The sequence below is a fragment of the Cavia porcellus genome, unplaced genomic scaffold, assembly GCF_034190915.1.
Source record: "Cavia porcellus strain 051 isolate PalLab524CR breed Dunkin Hartley unplaced genomic scaffold, mCavPor4.1 scaffold_3, whole genome shotgun sequence".
Classification (NCBI taxonomy): Eukaryota; Metazoa; Chordata; class Mammalia; order Rodentia; family Caviidae; genus Cavia; species Cavia porcellus.
In genome coordinates this window covers 85,267,284-85,288,605 of record NW_026947486.1, presented here as the reverse complement: position 1 = coordinate 85,288,605, position 21,322 = coordinate 85,267,284, and the positions used below count along the sequence as shown (strand labels likewise).

General features: G+C 33.8%; 1 protein-coding gene across 7 annotated transcripts in view; it reads left to right on the top strand.

The window, feature by feature from the left end:
* Window positions 1-21,322, top strand: part of Thoc2 (THO complex subunit 2) — a 115,254-nt gene that overhangs the window by 61,863 nt on the left and 32,069 nt on the right. For all 7 annotated transcript variants that reach the window (XM_063246361.1, XM_063246360.1, XM_063246358.1 and 4 more), the window contains exons 13-20: window positions 9,899-9,940; window positions 10,474-10,604; window positions 10,702-10,803; window positions 15,065-15,149; window positions 15,994-16,087; window positions 16,473-16,553; window positions 18,296-18,392; window positions 20,846-20,963. In XM_063246361.1, coding sequence (XP_063102431.1) covers window positions 9,899-9,940; window positions 10,474-10,604; window positions 10,702-10,803; window positions 15,065-15,149; window positions 15,994-16,087; window positions 16,473-16,553; window positions 18,296-18,392; window positions 20,846-20,963 — 750 coding nt within the window. The remainder of the gene's footprint in view (window positions 1-9,898; window positions 9,941-10,473; window positions 10,605-10,701; window positions 10,804-15,064; window positions 15,150-15,993; window positions 16,088-16,472; window positions 16,554-18,295; window positions 18,393-20,845; window positions 20,964-21,322) is intronic.

The following is a 21,322-nucleotide window of genomic DNA, read 5'->3' as shown; positions in this document are numbered from 1 at the left end:
CAGCCATCAGTCTGGCTGAGCCTTGAATAGAGTCTCTAGTGAATAGGAGGGGACAATTAAGAGTTTCTTCCAAAAGTCAATTTTTAAGCCTCTTTTACCAGGAGGGCCACCGAGGAAATCACCCACAGACAAGGTGACCATCCGGCTGCCACATAATCAAGTCTCTTGGAAAGATAGGCAACAGGCCTCTGTCAGAGTCCCAAACTCTGTGTCAGTTTTATGGCTCCTAGAAATTTTTGCATTTGCTTTTTAGTCACAGGGACTGGAATCTGTTGGATGGCTTGCATCCGCTGGGAGGAGTCTTCTATTTTTTTTTATGGAGAGTCCAACAACCAATGTAGTATTTCTGCCCAGCAGAAACCTCTTAAGCTTGGTCTTTAAGGTCCTCCAAGTTGTCAAGTATCTTTAAGCAACCTCTAATAACTGAAGGGCATTTCCTCAAATCTCTCAAACTTTTGTAATTTTTACTTAATGTCAGGGGCCAACTGGGTTACAAAGGCAATATTAATGGCCCTTGCATTTTGAGGTGCTACCAGTGTATAAATGTGATAGGCCTTTTGCAATCTTTTTAGGAAACCCCAAGGGAGACTTATTAGACAATTGTCTCACCTCTGCTGTTTTGGGCATATTGGTGTGTTTTCTGGAGTGCCCTAATTGCTATCGAGAACAACTGGCGATACTGATTGGGAACTTCTTTACCTCTGGTTGTCCAATTGGGGTGGGAAAAAAGGAAAATACGGTTTTGGCATTTTGGATCAGAGGCAGGTTTCATCTGGATGGCACACTTTTTTGTCCCAGGGTGCCATGTGGCAGTTCATTGTTACTGAAATTACATACTTAACAAAAAAGGGCTTTTTTATAGGTAACAAAAGTAATTGTGCCACATAATCTCCCAGATGTCCACAGCATATGCAAGAACTTGTATTTTATCTCTATAATCACCAATCACATTAGGTGCAATAGTTATTTCTTTTAAATTTAGATTGGCTTTTTCCAGTAAAAGATGAATTTTTTTTCTCTGTTTTTTCCTATCAATCAAAATCTCAACCATGTCTTTACAATCTATAGCATTCCTGGAGATTACCCTCCCCCAAACTCACAGTATAGCCATGCCACAGAAAGCATTTTCTCTTTTACATTTTTACTTTAATACAAAACCACCTTTTTTTTTACTTATTACCAGTCAATTACTTTTTCTCTTGATTTTTAGACAACATTAAAACCTTTAACAAAATCCTTGAAGTGACCTTTTTTAGTAGTCTAAAACATATTTAATCATTTTATGTCTTTTCACCACATTAAAATGCTACACTTAAAAACTGTAACTTTTTTAGTTGGTTCAATTACAGTACGGTCTGGTTTTACTTGGTAAAGTTAATATGATTTTCAAAAACCATAAATATACATATAAGTGTTTACATATATTTACATTTTAACCAGAAAGAAAAATACTTTTCAAAAGGCATGCCGAGGTTGCAAGTAATCAATTGAGGACAAAACATTAAACAAGGTGCCACAAAAGACAAGATCAACATTAAAGACACAAACAAAGGTTTTTTGTCCACAGTTTGGTGAGCTAAAGAACACAAATGGGCCCCAATGCCCCACTCGGGCCTAAGCCCTCACACGGGCCTAGGCCACACACACGCACACACACACATGCACACACACGCACACACACGCACACACACACGGGCCTAAGCCCTATACATTACAAACGGGCAAAAGCCCTCGGAGTCCCATGCAGAAGGAGCCCTAGCTCGTCTGCAGTCACTGCGTGCATCCAATTACAAATGGGCAAAAATCCCCACACGGACTGAAGCCCAAAGTTACGAATGGGCCCCAAAAGCCCTTAATTACAAAACAGGCAAAAAAGGCCCCCAGAAGTTGTCTCATTTTATTTATCCGCAGTTACAGATGTGTACACTCAGATTACAAACAGGCAAAAAAAACAAAAAAAAAAAAAACCAAAAACAAAAAAAAAAAACAAAAACCCAAATACTAACAACAGATGCTTAGCTGATTGAGCGATGAAAAAATAATTTTTGGGGGGGTCCCCCAGTAATCCTAAGTGAGCCCCCAAATCTTGTAATCTACAAACGAGTTCCCAAACTCGAGTTCAAAAAATGAGGCAAAAACATATTTTAAAAAGCAGCACTGATTTATTTTATTCTGGGCCCAGCAACACAGTGCAGTTGGAGTTTGCAAAAGCTGTGTGTTGCTCCCCTGTACTTGCAGCCTTTACGTACATATCACAGTTTACAAAGTAAGGGGTTATGGGCGTGGATCAGGAAATCTGCTAATGAGGAAGACCTTTGTTTTCCTTAGCAGAGAACAGAGAAATCTAGCAGTAATTAACAATCTTTTGTCAGCTTATTTTAGCACCACATCTGTTATTTGTAGAGGGCAACAATGGTTAACATATCAATTAGGTCACCCAGAGGTGGTGGGGGGAACGCATGCAGAATAGTAGGCGATGTTACAGGTACTTTGGCATAACACAAACATAACGAGCAATAACGGAGCTCTTTTTACTAGGATATAACAATGACAAATTCTTTGTTGGTTATGATCAATTTTTTTGTATCCAGCTGATTTAATGGATTAATGTTTTTATGATGATGACAGTTAATCTCAATTGAGCTCTTACTGTATGTAGGCCCTATTCTAAGTACTTTACATGAATTATGAATCAGCTAATTTAATCTACCAAATCTTTTGTCCTACTGTTTAAGTAATTTGTCCCAGATTACACAGTTGCTATGGGATAGACCTGTGATTTCACTCTGTGCATTCTAACTTTAGATCTGACTAAGGTCAAAACCATCATGCTGTACTGCTTATACAATGTAATGTGTTTGAAATTGAACAGATGGTAAATCTTCTACAGTGTAAATTTCTTGAAGTTCCTCGCTATTATTATATCTGTTAGTGCTTTATCTCTGTAATCTCTTTTTTCATCCTATTAATTTCATGTAAGCTTTTCTTGGTTTATTGAATTGTTTTAAAATATTTTCTTTGCATATATAGCTACTTGTAGAAAATGCACCTATGTTTTATTTTGTATTTTCTTCTAGACTATGTTCATTTGTCCAGTTCCATTGTCCCCCATTCCCTGTCTCCTCTCTCCTTTTCCTTTTCTTCCCCTCCCGCTCCCTTTCCTTTCTCTGCTTCCACTTCACCTTCCTCAGGTATTGCAGCATTTCTTTTCACCTTAATATGGGCAGCTCTGTTCAGACCTTCTATTCTTTCTGATGGCATGTAAGTGAATCTTCACCTCCTTTGCACCATATTAATGGCCAGTTTTCCTGTTTTGAACCTTTTAACACTCTACAATAGATGAGGGACTGAGCTCAATGGATGCTGAATACAGCCCTTTAGAGAATCTAAGTTTTACTTTCTTTTCAGATTTATTTGCCCATCCTGTGCAAGACACATCTAGCCAAGTGGGTATTTGGCTTCTTTGTCTTTGAATCCTTCACCCATCCAAGTACAGTGCTTTTGAAACATAGCAAAGCTTGATGGCTCATTTTTCCTTTGTCACAGTCCTAGGCTTTTCCTCACAGAGGTTTTTCCTTAGGCTTTTGACATACCTTGTTAGCCATGTTACCAAAGATTCTATTTAACTTCCTTGCTGAGCACTATTGCAGATTGTGTTAGTGGCACAATACATGTGACGCTGTAGTACCAAAATCTTAATTTGATTGTTCCACCAACCCCCAAAGTTAATAGCATAGGTTTCTCTTTTCTTGTTTGGTTGCTGGTGGTTAGTTTGGGGCATTAAAAAAAACCAGAAAACAAACAAACAAAAAAAACCAACTTTGTCTACTGCCTTAGAAATTTTGGTGGGAAGCATTCCATGTTTGTTCTTCACTCTGCCATGTTAAGTCATTTGTTTAACTATTTTTTACTGTTATTTCATATGTTGGTTCTTGGTAAAAGCTGAAGTGTTGTAATTGATTGACAAATAAAGCTTAGGGAAACTCAAAGTGAGATGATTTGAATGTACCTTAGATGATAATATACGAGATGTGACAGTGATATTGTGGTAATGTAGAAAAATGTTCTTATGAGATAGATCCTGAATTATTTCAGGCCTGTGGGATTTTATGTCAGTGAAAATTTTTCATAATAAAAATTTGGAATGCTGGAGTGAAAATGAACCTTAAGTATCTTAAGTCCGAGTTTTCCAGCATTCCAGCTTATTAACTATCTACTTTAGAATTTTGTGGGTGTTGATAATTACAGCTTTTTGCTTTTCATCAACTGTTAGGGGAGAAGAATCTGTGATCCTGCTTTACATCACTTCTTTGGAAATTTCCTACCTTGGTTTTATAGGTTAGAACCCAAAATGGATATTCTTTTTGGATAGAGGTATGGAGTTCAAGTACAGTTGCATTGTGCCATACCTGTTTTTAATTTATGTGAGTGTAACTAGATTTGTACTATCAAAATATTCAACATGTATGCACAGAAATAGGAGTAAAATTTCAGATCTTTTGATTTTCTTTTTTTTGGTTCCATTTCTCAGGTCTCAGTATTATAGCACAGTCAATGTGAACCTGGTATTTAATTTTTCATGTGACATGAACCTTAAATATAAGCCAATTATTTCATCTCATATTCACATCTCATGTTCACTTAGTAGTGAATTTTTCTTATGCTAGAATGGGAAAAAGTGTATGGTAAACTTAACTGAAAGATGATGTATGTCTATAAACTTCATGGATGATTTAGGAAACTTTTTCATCTATTTTACTAGCTTTAGAACCTAACTTAGCCACAAAGTATACTCAGTTAAGGCTTTGCACCAAAGTAGTGAAAGGATTAAAATTAATCTTAACTAGTTTCATCAACATGAACTGGTAGCTACTCACTAATTATGTGACCTTAAGTTGGTTACTGTTCCAAGCCAGACATTGCTGGTAATATTTGCCTTTTCTAGTTACTATGAAGATCAAATGAAATATGTCTAAATATTTATTAGTTACTAACATTAATTATTCCATGTCATAGAGTTAGAAACGTGAGTAGTAATGAATTTTTAATATAGTGAGTTGCCACTTTTCTGTTATTTTACTAGTTTTTTTTGTCTTTTTCATTTTTATCCGTACCAGGGATCGAACTCACGACTGCCTGCTTCCAAGGCAGGTGCTTATGCCGCTGAGCTAAATCCCCAGCCCCTATTTTACTAGTTTTTAATGATTTAAGTATTAGTATACTTTATTTTCATCTTTAAATATTAAGCTACTTTAAAATAGCAGCTTCATTTTCTTTAAGATCACATTTCTTAAGTTTACATTTTAATGATAATCAGATAGTTACCCTGTTGAAATGTATGTTGTAGATTTGGTAACAAATCAAAGATAATTTTTGAAAAGCAAGTTGTTGTTACTATTTTGTGTGTGAATTAGAGGAGGTATGGTTGTATCTCTCCATTTTAAGTAGAAATGAGTTTTGTAAGAATACTTAAACAATAAGATCTTTTATTATAGTTCTTATTTTCCAAATAGAAAAGGCACTGCTGTCATTGGCATCAATCAATTAAGCTCCCCGGTGTACTTTTGCTAAGAATGTAAATGGTCTTATTCGAACTGCATGAGGAACTCTAGTGTTGGAGACCAACTTTGATCTAAAAAAAACCTCACAAAAACAAACATCTTGCTCTTTAATGAGCCTGACATAGAAAAAATCATTAGGGTGCTTACACTTGCACTCATATTGCTTCCTATAATAATTGATTTGAATTTTGAGCACCTTATCTTTTATTGAGTATGTTCATGTGACAGTTCTAATTAAGGTACTCAATCATACTTAAATGAATTACAAATCAGACTTCAGCACTTCCCCCAGTAGTTAAAAGGGGTAAATACTCAAGGATAGGAGAGGCTGTATTAAGAATTAATAGGCAAATTTAGACTCTGTACAAATAGTGTATAGTTTTTAGAAGTGTGTTTTATATAAGAAACAGACTTTGAAATATGGACCAAATGCATGCTATGAGCAGTTTATTCAATTCCCGCCCCTCCTCGCTAATAATTTTTTTTTCTGAAAATGAATCTCTGAAGTTAATTTTAGGAAGAAACTTCAAAATATAAAGAAGATAAGTAATGTTTGATAGCATTTATGAAAATGTGCACTGGTTGGAGATTTGGGCATTTGTTTTTCTAAGAGCATAGCAGATGCTTTCACATTCCATTCCATTTCATTGTGTGCTAGATTAATCTTCAACTGCTGGTACCTATCTGTCTTTGTCTTCAGGCTGGTGCCACAAAGACCAGTACTGAAATGCCAGAGAACTAACACTTCATTGGCCCCCACCTTTCAACTGATGAAAGACAACAGTTGGTGCAGTGAAATATTCCTACAATGCATTTCTACATAGACTCAGAATCTCCAATGGTATAGAAGTCCATTTATCTGCAAGAATAATTTCCTAGTTGGTGATTCCTATGATAACTTCCCAAATAAACAGTGCCTGTACTTGAATAAATTCAGGATCTGGGGGAAGCTAAACCAAAACACAGGAACATGTTACTTTAAACAAATCAATATAAAAACTTTAATTTGCTCCAAAGTTAGGGCAGTTTTGTGATTTTGTTTTATAGACACTCATTGGACCAGGTATGCTGGTTCACTGCTGTAAGCACAGCACTCAGGAGGCTGAGGCAGGAGGATTGTTGCAAGTTTGAGACCAGCATGGGCTACAAAGTGAGCCCAAGGCCAGCCTGAACTGCATAGCAAGACCTTGTCTCAAAAAGACCAAAAAAAAAAATCATTCAAAATATAGCACATTTATGTATTTATTAAGGGCCTGAAAGTGTTTGTACTTTGCTTCTTAGAACCATTGTGTAAAACGAAATGAACTTGCATAGCACAACTGATATTTTAACCAAAATAGTTAGCTCTGATTAGTGAATTTGGAAGCTGAGTATAACTATATAGCAGGGTTGGAGGTATGTTTTGATTGTTTTTTTCTTTTTCATTTTTATTGGTACCGGGGATCAAACTCACGACCGCCTGCTTGCAAGGCAGGTACTTATGCCGCTGAGCTAAATCCCCAGCCCCCGGTATGTTTTGATATTAAAACTACTCTCACAAGTTGTTTCCTGCAGTTCGAATGTTACTTACATTGTAGGTAGACTACTTATTGTCTGAAATAGGACCCTTGATATTGAAAAATTGTGCTATTAATTACACTGTGGTAGGTGGCCATATTATTATGGTGTGTAGGTGATGATATTATTGATTTGTTAGCCTCTTAATACAGTATAGATATTAACCTAAATGAAATACAGTAGGGAGTTAATACTTTTTAATTTAGCGTCTCTTTCTCTTTTTAAATGATATCTCAATGTTATTAGATATTTCTAAGCATTTTATAAAATATCTTGAGTTTCTGATTGGAATATAAAAAGATTCACAATATAAATGTAAAATTTTTATTCTAGTACATGTCACCTAGTAGATATATAGGGGTTAATAGGAATGAGAAAAATAAAAAGAGTGAAAATTGTGCCGTAATTTAAATAGGAGGAGGTTCAGGTTCTGGTCTAGTCATAAATCTTTTTACTTTTTTACCTCTTGGGGATTAAGTATTAGTCTTAAATAACATTGAAATGTTCATAGATTAAATATATTAAAAATAGACTGTTAACAGTGAAAAGGTAATTTATCTAGTTCTATCTATAGATTTCCCTTTTATTCCTCAAATCTTCCAAAGCCTCCCTCTTGATGTTACTGACCTGTGCTATTCCTTTGGTGCCCAGTACTGTTGTGTACACCATCAGCTACTCTGTCTTTGTGGAGTGATACTGGAACTTGTTTTGGGTCTCTCTAGATGTAACTGTAAGTGCTACTTCACTCAAGCTTAAAAATTAAATTGCTAATTGTACATTGGCAATTGTAACTTTGATCTTTAGGTAGTTGTCCTCTCACGGGTAGGAACTTTGCCCTGCTCATCTTTGAATTCCCAGTGCCTGACACTTAGTGAATAAATGAATATCTCTTGTCTTCCTCTATTTCTGTCTCTCATTTTATCCTGACATTATTATCTGAATTAATAAGCATAGTAAATGGGGCCAGGAATTTAGCACAGAGGCTCAAGCTCTTCCCTGGTAAGCACCAAGTTGTGAGTTCGATCCCTGGTATCAAAAGAAAAAAAAAAAGCAAACTTAAAAAGCATCAAGGGGATGGAATGCATTTCTTTGACCACTAAAAATAAAGTTGCTTTTGTTTGCATGTATCGCTTGATTTTTTAATCCTTGCTATCATTAGTCTTCGATAGGAAGAGTATTTTTTGTTTTTACTGTTCTCCTAAGTGGCATTATTTTGTTCACCATTTTTCTTTTTCAAGTTTTCTTGCTTATAACATCTAGAAAATTGATGCGTAAACATTAGAAACTCCTAATAGGTACCTGTCAAGAGAATCAGGCCTTATTAGTAACTCTAAGATGATGCTTTATTTCTACAGAGAAAACTATTTCTAATTTTATTAGGTTTTTTGAATCACAGTACACCAGGAAAAGGGGAGTTTAACTGCCTTAAATTTTAACATAGTTGACTATAAACCTAATTTTTTCCAATTAAGTTATATCTTTATTTCTTCTGTTGTATATCCAGTATGCCACTGTAATTACAAGTTACCCATGGGAAACAAAAGAAAAAGAACTATTGTAGCTCTATTTTTGCCAGGCTACTCCTCTGTAATCCAGTTCCTTATTTGCTGACAGTTGACTTGTGTCTGTGAAAGAGAATCATAACTTTTAAACCCATTATTTAGGGGGGGGGATGTATTTGTATGTATTTTCCCATTAAGGTAGAATGATAGGTACTAAATTAGCAGGTGAAAATGTAGCAAAGAAGTTAGACTTTCCAGTGGCAACACCCATTAAAATACTCAAGCATACAAATGAGTACATGCACAAAATACCCTCATCTGTGAAGAAAATTACCTTATTAGCTACATATTAGCTTTTCCTCTTTTTTCACTTGATTTTAAATTATGTCCTCAGCAAACTAGATTGTCCTTAAGTGTCAGTGTTTGAAGAGTCCTGTTTATTTGTGCATACTCCTCTACTTGTGTATATGCATAACAAATACCACTATTTTGTTTTGAATAACTAGATAATAACATCAACAAATGTATCACTTCAGGGGCCCATTTGGGAATCAGTGATAAAATACAGTTTTTTTTTTTTTTTCAAATTCAGTCCACGTTAGGCATTGGTTTTGTCTTTTCCAGCAGTGTTACTAATAATTTGAGCTTAGTTGCAGTGTGTATGTTGATATTCATGAATTAAAACATAGCTGTAAATTTCTTTGTGTTTGGCTATAATGGCTTTTCTCATAATAGCCTGTCCTGCTTCTTCCAGTATGTACTTTTATCTTGTCTTTTTCTCTTTTACTCCTGCAGAGCCAGTTTTTCTCTCTTGCTTTACTTTTATTTTTTCAAATAAACTTTACTACTTTAAAAAAATTTCTTTTTGTTTAATTTTGGCTTTGTTTAGTGTTTGATTTTACTAATTCTGTAGAGAAAATCTAGATAAAAATATAAATGCATTATAAGCTAAATGTATGGTTACAGTTTTATATTTATATCCTTAGCTGTTAGCTATGTATTATATACTGAGATCAGTTTTAGGATTTTTGGTTTATGATAATGAGATTGAAAAGTGTTGGTTTGTGAAGCTTACAGAGGATCATGATAAAGATGATTTAAATGTTAGGAATCTAGATGAAATTTTAAAATGTTAATTATAATAGACTATATATAGAGCTACATGTGTGTAAAAACAATCCACTTTTTTGTGAGTTTATCTTTTTCTGATTAAAAATTATATTGTGACAGCATAATTTGAGTCTTTTTGCATTTTATTAATTTTTAAAAAAATTTTAGTTTCAGTCTGATGGGAGCAAACAAGAAGATAAAGAGAAAACGGTAAGAGACTGAAAAAATCAAATGTATATAATGTTTGTCTAGACATAGTATACTACAAATTTTACTGTGAATGAGCTATGATCATCTATATGAATAACTATTTTATACTTTACATGTTGACTGCAAGTTTTGGCAGTTCATATAAAGTTGTGTTTTAAGATTCCCATTCCCTCCCCACTTTTTTTTGAAGATTAATGTATTGAGAAAGGAAGAGAGAAAAGTTTCTCATTTCCTTGCTGCTCTTCTTCACCCAATTTGCTGTTAGGATATATAAACAAATATGGACAGTGATAGGGCAGAGAATTGCATATTATGTGGTTTGATTTTTTTTTTTTTGTGTGTGTGTGTGTGTGGTAGTGGAACTCATGACATTACACTTAGCAGGCTGGTGCTTATACCACTGAGATAAATTCCCAACCCCTATTATGTGTTTTGAGCTAAATCCCCAGCCCCTATTATGTGTTTCCCCAAGAATATCATTTTGGGGGTAAATTAATGTGGACTTTTTACTGAAATAATTTTTCTCTTCTTAGGAAGTTATCCTTAGCTGTTTGCTTAGCATTACTGACCAGGTACTACTTCCATCTCTTTCTTTGATGGACTGCAATGCTTGTATGTCTGAGGAACTGTGGGGAATGTTTAAAACATTTCCTTATCAGCATAGGTAAATACATATTTTCATATTTTTAACAACTAGTAATTCTACTGTTAACCTCTAATTGTTTAACTTTTCCTAATTCTTCATCTCATCATTTTTAAAGATACCGTCTGTATGGCCAGTGGAAGAATGAAACTTATAACAGTCACCCACTTTTAGTAAAAGTTAAAGCTCAAACAATAGACAGAGCCAAATATATCATGAAGTAAGTTTTGATTTATTTTTCTTCATAGTAATATAAATTATATCTAGATCTAATTTGCTTTGTTTCATCTAGTTTACATCAGTGCTTTAATTTTGAGAAAACTCTGTAGCTGAGTATATACTCCAGAAAGAATGGCTTATCAATTTTTGTGGTTTTAGCTTCTTTTAATTACCAATTTAATATTTTTATAGTTGTCCAGGTATAAAATTTAATAAGAATTTCTTTTAATATATCATAGGATGAGTTATTCAAACAGAAAAGAGTTTGCTATGGGCTTTCTTTACACAGCTAATGGCTTGTGAAAGGTAGTCAAAGTTCTAGGAATTATACCAAAAGTTATTGTATAATGTTATATAATGGAGATGTTTTTATGTTAGGAAGATGTATTGTGATTATATAGAACTGTCTCTGTAGCGAGCCAATTTTTGAGAAAATTCTCTTTTATTTGATTTTTTCCATTTATTTTTATATCATTAAAAACACAAGAGTGGCCGGGTGTGGTGGTGCATGCCTGTAATCCCAGCGCTCGGGAGGCTGAGACAGGAGAATCGCCAGGAGTTCAAGGCCAGCCTGGGCTATATAGTGAGTTTGAGGCCAGCCTGAACTACAAAGCGAGACCCTGTTTCAAACAAACAAACAAACAACAAAACACAAGAGTGATGTTAGTTCTACTTCCAAGTAGACTATTTGACATTAGATTTATACTTGCTATATTGCACATATTTTCATGAAGTCTGTTTATTGTCAGTTGTCATTTCTTTTATAAATTTATGTACCATTATGGTTATTCTAATTAAAAATCATGCATTCTGCAGGTTGAATAGATATAGTATTTAACAATATACAATCTTTTATCCTTGTCTAAAGATACTGTCTTTCATCACAGTCCATTGGGAAAACAGGAATGTGCAGGGTCAGTTTGTCTTTGAGGTGCTGTTATGCAGAATGTATAAAGTGGTATGGACCAATAGACAGGAGAATGAATTATTTTACCTGGGACTGTTATTACAGATATTAGGCTCTAGACCTCCCAAATAAGTTCTGGTCTTAAAGAGTTCTTCAGGGGCCTGGGATTTAGCTCAGTGGCACAAGCGCCTGCCTGCAAGCGCAAGGTTGTGAGTTTGATCCCTGGTACCAACAAAAAAAGAGTTCTCTACATATAGTTTGTAACTTAATATCACAGGTAATATTTATCCAACCATTGCTAGGTGTCCTAGGCACTGATCTAAGTGCCTAGTTTTGTTTGATAATGTTAGGTATTGTTAAATTCCTTGAGTCCATCTCATCTGCTGTCTCTACTAACACAACCTTAGTTCTTTTGTCTGGAGCAGTATGGTACCTTATAATTCTCTTGCTTCAAAATTCTGTGGTTAATAGCCATTGCCTGCAGACTGTACATCAAGCTTTCTGGCATGGTGATATAAGAGGTACTCCTTGCTTTTTCCCTCCGTATATCCATCCTCATTTCCCACCAGTTCAATCTCCAGCTGTACTTAGTCTGTTTATGTTTTCCTAAGTGTACCGTGGTCTCCTTACCTTCACTTCTGCATATATTTTTTATTTTCTTTGTACAGGTTTTCCCTTACCTTCCTTTCCCTTGTCCATGTAGTGATTCATTGTTGGAGAACAAGCTTCAATGTCACCTCTGTGAATTCTTCCCTGGAACATACTACTCAACACAACGGATTGTTCTTTATTGTGCCACCACTATCCTTTAAGCAAATAATACTAATGTATCACTTAGGAACATTGCTTTGATTGTTTTCTCTTTTTAATTATCTTTTTGAAAAGTTTATATTTCAGTAACTGTAAAGAGGTATACATATTCTGTGTATCAGTGAGATTATGCGATATTTGTCTTCGTGTGCCCAGGTTATTTCAATTAATTATACAATTTTGTAGTTGCATCCATATTGTCATGGATGACAGAAATTCCTTCCTTTTAAAGGTTGTATACTGAAAAGATGATTACTAGAGAGGCTACTAGGGAGGGGTACGTATGGGGAAAAGGGTGATATTGATCAGTGCTTACAAAGTTTTAGTGAGACCAGAGAAATAAATTTTGGCAAACTGTTCTGCATTGGTGACCACAGTTAATGATAAATTATATTTGGAAATTATTGATTACATAGATTAATATTTTCATGACAAAAAATTGGTGCCACAGTGTTAATTAACTTGACTTTTGCTAGAAAAAATCCAAATAAAATCCATTAAAATACAAAGATCGAAACATCACGCTGTGCCTCCTAAACATACCCAAGAGAAAAGCTATACTGTAAAAAGTCTTTTACTTCATCCTGGTCCACTCAGTTCTTTCCCAATACAAAAAAAAGTAACTAGTGTTTAGATTCTTATTTATCTTTCCAGGTATTTTTATGTATATACAGGACAATACAAATATATTATCCTCTTTTTAAATTTTATTTACATCATATAAGTATTGTTCTGAAATTTGTTGTTTTTAAAAAAGAATATAGAAATTTAAAAAATGGTTTTAAATCTGTTTCCCCATCTAGACCAAGCTTGAGAGTAGTAATTCATCTTTGTATTCGTAATGGTTAATAATTTGTCATAGTAAGCATTAAAATGAATGAATAAATGAATAAAAATATAATGTAGAACACTGTGTTTTTAATAAATATACTGGGTTTTTGTTATATTTATAAGCTGTAATTATATCACCAAGCTTGAAGACTTTGAGTTTAGTATTGTTTGAACTTTTTACATTGAAAATGGAATGTATTAATTTGTCACTGGTAGAATTTCACAAAGTTTGTATACTTCTTTAATTGAACAGTGAGCTTGTAGTCAGGCTTGGTGGCACATGGCTGTAATCACCTCTGGAGGCTGAGGTAGGAGGATCACCATGAGTTAGGGACCTGCCTTTGCTGAATAGTCAGTTCAAAGTCAGTCTGAACTAAAGTGAGATCATGTCTCATAAAAACAAAAACAATAAAAAGCCCCATGCTTGCTATAGAGTACTCAATTCTACAGATGATCATTACTTGTGTTTTGTATGCTAGATACCGTGAAAAGCTTGAGTGTAAAACAAAACCAAGAAACTATTCCTTTAATTTTTGTTTTTCCTACTAATGTGGTAGAGGTAAAAGGAAATGAAATAAAAAGCCAGGTTGAGTGTGTGGGGTGGGAGGTTATCCTTGGCAAGTAGGGGGACACCTGAAATATGACTAGAAATAGGGACAGATGGTAGTAAATTTGAGGTAGAACAAAGGTTAAAACTAATTACTTGTTTTCTCCAGTAGGAGGGGAATGGGGTAGGCTATGTAGAGTAAAAGGAGAAGCAGCTGATGAAATCATATTGAATATTGGGTGGGCTTTTTTTGTTTTAAGAAGCTTCTTCAGGTAATTATATTGTTTGGTATTTCTAGAATGGTCATATTCTTTGAATTATAAACTAAATTCAAAACTTATTTTCATTTTAGAAAGCCTCTTTCATTTTGTTTGTAGCCTTTCCACATTTAAGTTTTTAGATTTATTATGTAATTCAGAGGAGCTTAAGGTTCTGTGTAATAGTTGTTTTGAGCTGTAAGAATTTCATTGATATTCACAAAATGTTGGTAAAAGAATACTAAGCTTAGGGGAAAAAAAGGAAAAAAGTAGAAAATATTTTAGGAATGTGTTCCCTGAATATGAAATCAACAGAACTTATTTAGGAGTGTCACATTTGCTTTTATTCTATAAGAGCTATTGAACTGGATAGCATGAGGCTTTTCGTTGCATTGCACCACACTGGATATCCTTAATCATTAAACTGATAACCCTTCTACATCTAAAATAATTATGATTCACTATAAAAAGAATTTTATGTACTTGTTGAGTATATCAAGAATTTAAATGAATTGTAGACTGTTACTATAAAATGGAAATGTATATTTTCTTTTTTTTTAAATTTTTTGAGAAAAGGTCTTATTGTACAGTTCAGGCAAGCTTGAACTCACTATGTAGCCCAGGCTAGCCTTGACCTTGCTGCAGTCCTCCTATCCCAGCCTCCTCAGTGCTTGAAATGTATATTTTATAAATATTAAGCATTTAGTATAAAATTTGTATGTCCTTTGGGAACATTCCAAACCACAGTTATTGCAGTAGAGTACAGTATATGGTGAATACAGTTGTCTACATTGATCCATTTTGGATATTCAGGAAAGAATTGCTTTTTCTACTGTGATGTTTCAAAGCTTTTGGCCTTATGAATAATGTTACTTAAGATGATCCCTGCCACCTTTTTCTCCCTTTGTAGGAGGCTAACCAAGGAAAATGTGAAGCCTTCAGGAAGACAAATTGGGAAGTTGAGCCACAGCAATCCAACCATTTTGTTTGATTATGTATGTCTTGAGATTAATATTGTTTTAAGGAATATTTTTGTTTAGCTGCTTTAAAATCAGCACTAGTGGAAAAAAATGTTTAAACTAGTGTTTTAAAGTGGTAGTTTTAGGGAGAAAATCTTTAGCAAGTGAAATGTCAAGTTATGCTAAACAAAATTACTGTATAAATGTATTTAATACATTGATTTTTCCTAGTACACAAGACAGTGCCGATATTATAAATACTTTGCTGTCTTGTTTATTCTAGAAGCATTTGCTGATTTGTAGCTTTTAGAAACATTTGAAAAGCTTTTCATTGTGATTTAGATACAACTTGTTTTTTTTTTTCAGTGCCATACTAGGGTTGAACAAGGGCCTCTTCACCAAAATACATTCTTGGCCCTTTTTATTTTTAATTTTGACACAAGGTCTTGCTTAGTCACTAAGTTGCCTAGCCTCGTCTCTAACTTGGTGATTCTCATGTCTCAGCTTCCCAGACTACTGGGATTACAAGCATGCACCACCACACAAGGCGTTTTTTTTTTTTTGTTTGTTTTGTTTTGTACTGGGATTTGAACACACAAGACTTTCTATTTCATTTTTTAGAAAAATCCTAACACACATTTGAGATAAAACTATCTTTCCATTATCCAAACTTGGACCTCCTCTAATTATTTTCTAATTTGAAAATATATTTAAGGAAAATACTCTCAATGGCAATGATAGCATAAGCTTTATTCAAATATGAAATTATAGGAAACCACTTTATTTTTCTTTTTTGAAAAACTATATTGTTTACTTGGCATAGTAGAAACCCTTTTTTTTGTTTAGTTAATACCATCTGTTGTTCGTTGCTATCTTCTAGATCTTGTCACAAATACAGAAGTATGATAACTTGATAACACCTGTAGTAGACTCATTGAAATACCTCACTTCATTGAATTATGATGTCTTGGCCTGTATCCTTTCAAGTGAAGTAGTGCATAGATTGTAATGATGAATGATTTATTTGCCAAGTAACCTATCTCAGATTGATTCAGGTGGCTGAAGTTTACTAAGTAAAGAATCTGAAAGAGAACATGAGTGTGTGTGTGTATGAATACTTTTGTGTTGTATAAAGGGAAAGATGTTAGATTTGTCAAATTGCTTGATAATGGACTCTTGCTTGCTGAAAGATGCAAAAGAGGCTAAGGAAGAAGAATCAGTACGACAATGAGTATTTTAAAAATACTTCATAATAACTTGAAGCAAAGAGTTTTATTTTTTCCCAAAATATAGCATTTCTTTTGTATAAGGGTCTTTGTTAGATATGTAATGACAAAATATTTTCTTAACTCATGAAAGATTGTATCATTGAAGCTTTAGCTAATCCAGAAAAGGAGAGAATGAAACATGATGATACAACCATTTCCAGCTGGCTTCAGAGTATGTATTTTTTTTTTTTCAAAAATGAAGTTACTGTTGGTACTAATGACTTTTTTTGTATTGTGTTACCTATGTTTAGACTTTTAAGAGCTTATTTGTCAAGAGGTCCTTAAAAGATTGTCTAGCCACTCGGCTTGTTCTACAGTGTTCAAGTTCTTGGCTGTATAAAGACATTTGTTTGCTCCTTACTACTTTTCATGAACTGAGACTGTCCTTGACTTTGATAAAATTTGGAGCAGCACTATTGGGGAGGTAAAAATCATCTTCATGGGCCAGGGATACATAGCTCAGTGGCAAGTGAGAGGTCATGAGTTTGATTCCCAGTAACAAAAAAGAAAAAGAATCATCATCTCTTTGACTACTGTTATTAGAGGACTCATGCTTCTTGCTCTTCAAATCTGAGATTCTGATTATCATTAAAAGAACATAAATTTGACTATTAACCAAAATGTCTAAACATGTATCTTTTTATTTCATGTACCTTTGAGTTTTACACACCACTTCTATTTCTTCAACCTGTTATTTTGATACTGAAATCTTTCATTCATTCTTTATTGACCTATAGTTTGAAATATTTAAGTCGTGTAATTAGTTGCTTTTAAAATCAGTTCTGCACTGTTGTAACCTTATCCCCTCCCCACATTAGTCTGGGTTCCATTAATATTGAACTTGTTGTGCTTTCTATAGACTTTTTGCATGTTATTCCTTCCTCTTGGATTTTTCTTTCGTGACCATTCATCTTCCCTCGTCCACCTGGCATTTGTTCAATTTCAGAATATGGGTCATTTCCTTTAGAGAGTTTTCTTGGTTAATATTCTTACATGCAAGTGTGAATTAAGTCCTCCTCTTTTGTATTCCCATTGGGCTTTTTATTCATTGTAGGCACTGCATTTTATTTTTTGTATCCCCCTCTAGACCATAAGATCTTTAAGGGCAGGACCTATATTTTGTCTAATATCATTTATGTGCTTAGCAAACAATTGTTGAATAATCTACAGATTACTAGACTCTGCTCCTCTTGTCTGGACTGTAGTTTCCTTCTCCCTTATGATATTATGAGGACTATTGGTTAAAACTGGTCATTTGTCTGTTTCTTAGTCTGACAATATTTATGTGTTTTCTTGATCCTCTACAGTTAGTAGCAGCTTTTGAGATAAAAAGAAATTTTTTTGACTCAGACATTTGAGGAGCAGGGATCTTGTTTAAATTTACATAATGACATGTAAGTTTTTGTTGTATCTTAATCAGGTTGGTTCATTTTAAACCAATGGCCTATTTTGTGCTATGTGACCACAAGGAAATTACGTATGTTTTTTGTTTTGTTTTGTTTTGGGAGGTTGATAAAGGGTGTCAGTATGTAGTCCAGGCTGGCCTCAAATTCATGGTGATGCTCCTGCCTCAGCTTCCTGCGAGCTGGTGTTGCAGGTGTTTTAAAACCATGACTAGTTACTGTCTATTCTGAATTTGCCTCATCAATAGAGTTATACAAAACTAAGATGATTGCTGTGAGGGTTAAATGAGAAAGTCAATATAAAGTGCTTGGTATGGTATTTGACATATGTGTACTCAATAAATCTTAACTATTGTTATTGTAAAACTTCATTTCATGGCATCAGCAGTACAGTTCTTTCTACTTCATTTTGTTTTAGAAGTTGAGTTAGTTGAAGAAATGATTCCTAATGTGCTTTCTGTGTTATGAACTGTTTTGATTCTGTTTTTTTTTTTTTTTTAATTTTATATAGGTTTGGCTAGTTTCTGTGGTGCAGTTTTTCGTAAATATCCAATTGATCTTGCTGGTCTTCTGCAGTATGTGGCCAATCAATTAAAGGCAGGCAAAAGGTAATTGTAAGAAATTACATATAGATGAAATTCTATAATTAGAGTACTTCTAGTGGTTTTGAAATACTGAAATAGCTACAATCCTGAAAGGCTATTGTAGGATCAAGAATAATAATTGCTTATTAGTATGAAATTGTTTAAGGAAGTTATAACTTCATACATGAAGGATACCTTTTCTGTACAAGTAAATAATATTTGGCTGTATATATAACCCACTAAAAAGATACTTTTACTTGTTTTGACTACCTAGTCTTAGGCCTTTTGGTAGTGAACAGCGATATACTGTATAGCCTTCAAAACATTTTACACTATTGATTATGCATCTGGACAGTAATAAACCTTTTCTGTATTAAGTATCTGGTGGAAACATGTATATTTTAAGGAATATATAGTATTTTGAAGCATAATTTTGAATTTGAACTTTAAAGATATGAAAGGCTTACCTGCCATTTGGACAATGTTCTCTTTATAAGTACTGACATTTATTTTATTCTGGGCAAGTATCAGTGTTTAGAATTTGAATTAATGTATGTGTGGTGTGATCACAAAGTAAGGTGAGTGTTTAAATTTTAAACATTACTATAGTGAAAGACACATTGCTATGAATCCTTAACACACTCCTCCTTCTTTGAATACCCTTATCCTATCATTCTGGAAGCAGTTCTGGAGCTTCTCTTTCATAAGTGTATGCTGTCGTGACTGTGTTCGTGTCTTGAATTGTTTCAAAATATTTATGTATTGTGGTCACTTTGACCTTGGGGAAAGACTAAAATCTCATGGTACCAGGTCCAGTGAATAGTGTATGAAGATACACACTGTAGTGTTTTTATTTGACAGAAATTGCCATAAAATTCTGATCAGTGAGGTATTCTCAGAAAATATGGTGAAAGCTTAATAGCACACTTGTCTTACTGTTTTTGGCAATGTGATCTTTAGTTTAATTTAAAATTTAAATATATATATATATATATATATATATATGTATGTATGTATGTAATGTTTATTATCACCCCCTTGTATATTAAACTTCAGCAGTAGCTTAACTAGAGTCAAAGAATCAGAAATTGTTTCCAAAAGCTTCCTGGTAGAAAGAAAACAAACAAAAATTAGAAGCTATCTGGTGTTCTAAACAAATATATTCAAGTAATTCTTGAAAGATTGTTATTTAACCTTTGGGAAAACTTCAGAAATTGTGTAGTCTCAGGGTTTGGTCAACCTATCATTTATGATATACTCATGCATCACCATTTGCTATGTATTTCACACTTCTCTGTAGTCCAGTAGGACACATTATTTTAAATTTATAACTTCTCTGTACTATGTCTATATTTCTTTGACCATGTAATTAAATATGTAGTTTTAAAAAATTAAAATATTTTATTGATACTTGTACACTAATTTGCATGAGGCTACCTTGCTTTGAAAAACTGTCTTTAGGGAAAGCAAGGCAATTTGAGAAAATAAACACTCTAGCAAAGAATATTAGAAAACTTTCCTTGCCCTGGCTTATATCCTGTGTATATCATACTTTACCTTTGGAAAAACTTAGAAAATCTTAAAAGTCACTAGATGTTATTTCCATTGATGGGCCTAAATTTTGAGATTTAAAATGCATTCCTGTTGACACATTATTAAAATGTACTTAGGACTAGCCAACCAACTACCAGGTTTAGTTACCAGTTTTTCTTTTTTTCTATTTTCTAAGTGTGTATGGCCTTTCTATAGATTTATTCATTTTTAGTAAGTATATTCTTTAGAGATATGACTTTATACCATCAAAAATATATTGGCCGTCCTGTATTATAGAGAAGAAATATACTACGAAGGACATTATTGGGACAGGTGATAAAAATGAAATTTGAGTGATAGGTTTACTAAAATTGATAACTATTCTGTGATTGTGTAAGAGAACAGATCTCTTCTTAGGAATTTTAGGGGTTACAAGGCCATGATTTAAATGATTTGCCTTAAGATGGTTAAAAACATTGTGTGTGTGGAGGAGGGGAGGGAGGAAGAGAAAATGTAAATGATAGAGCAAAAGTAAAAATTGTAAAATTGAAACTTCATCTGGCTGAGTGTGAATGAAAGCTGGAGGCTTTGTTTTGTACTCTGATTTTAGGATGGCTAACTTGCTCTTTCTGTGTGGCCAGAATGTCTCTGTATGTCCTGGTCTTTGGCCATCGCTTTCTGAGAATAAAGTGGTGGATCCTTTAGCCAAACAAAAAATTGTAAACTTGGGATAAAGGGTTTTTGAGTGTTCTTTATAGTCTATTTATAGTTTGAAGTAATTTCCAGGTACAAATTAAATATATTCATCTAAAGAATGCAGTTTTTTCTTAAGTTACATTAATCTCATATTATGTACAAATCATGAATTCTAAGTATATTAATTATAATGTATTGTCACTTTTATATATGTTTTAACTATAGATTTTTTTTATTTTTTGGAATAGTTTTGACCTGCTTATATTGAAAGAAGTGGTACAAAAAATGGCAGGAATAGAAATTACGGAGGAAATGACAATGGAACAACTAGAGGCTATGACAGGCGGTGAGCAGTTGAAAGCTGAGGTGGGGGCTGCTACTTTTGTTTATTGACTATTTAGATGCAAAATGTATACTAGTACTTCCTTCCCCATGACTCTGCTTTTGAAGGTTTCAATTACCCCAATCAACAATGGTTTGAAAAAATTAAATGGAAAAATCTAAAAACAAATTATACATTTTAATTTGAGTCCCAATCTGAGTAGCATGGTGAAATCTTGTGTCTTCCCAGTCCTCTCTCACCTTGATGTCAATTATGTTTGGCTATCATATCTGCACTGTACACACAACCTGCCCAAGATTGACTGTCTATCAGACTGAGTCTATTACATTAGTTGTATTCACGTATTCCTTACTTAAATAACCTAATGGCACATCAAAATGTG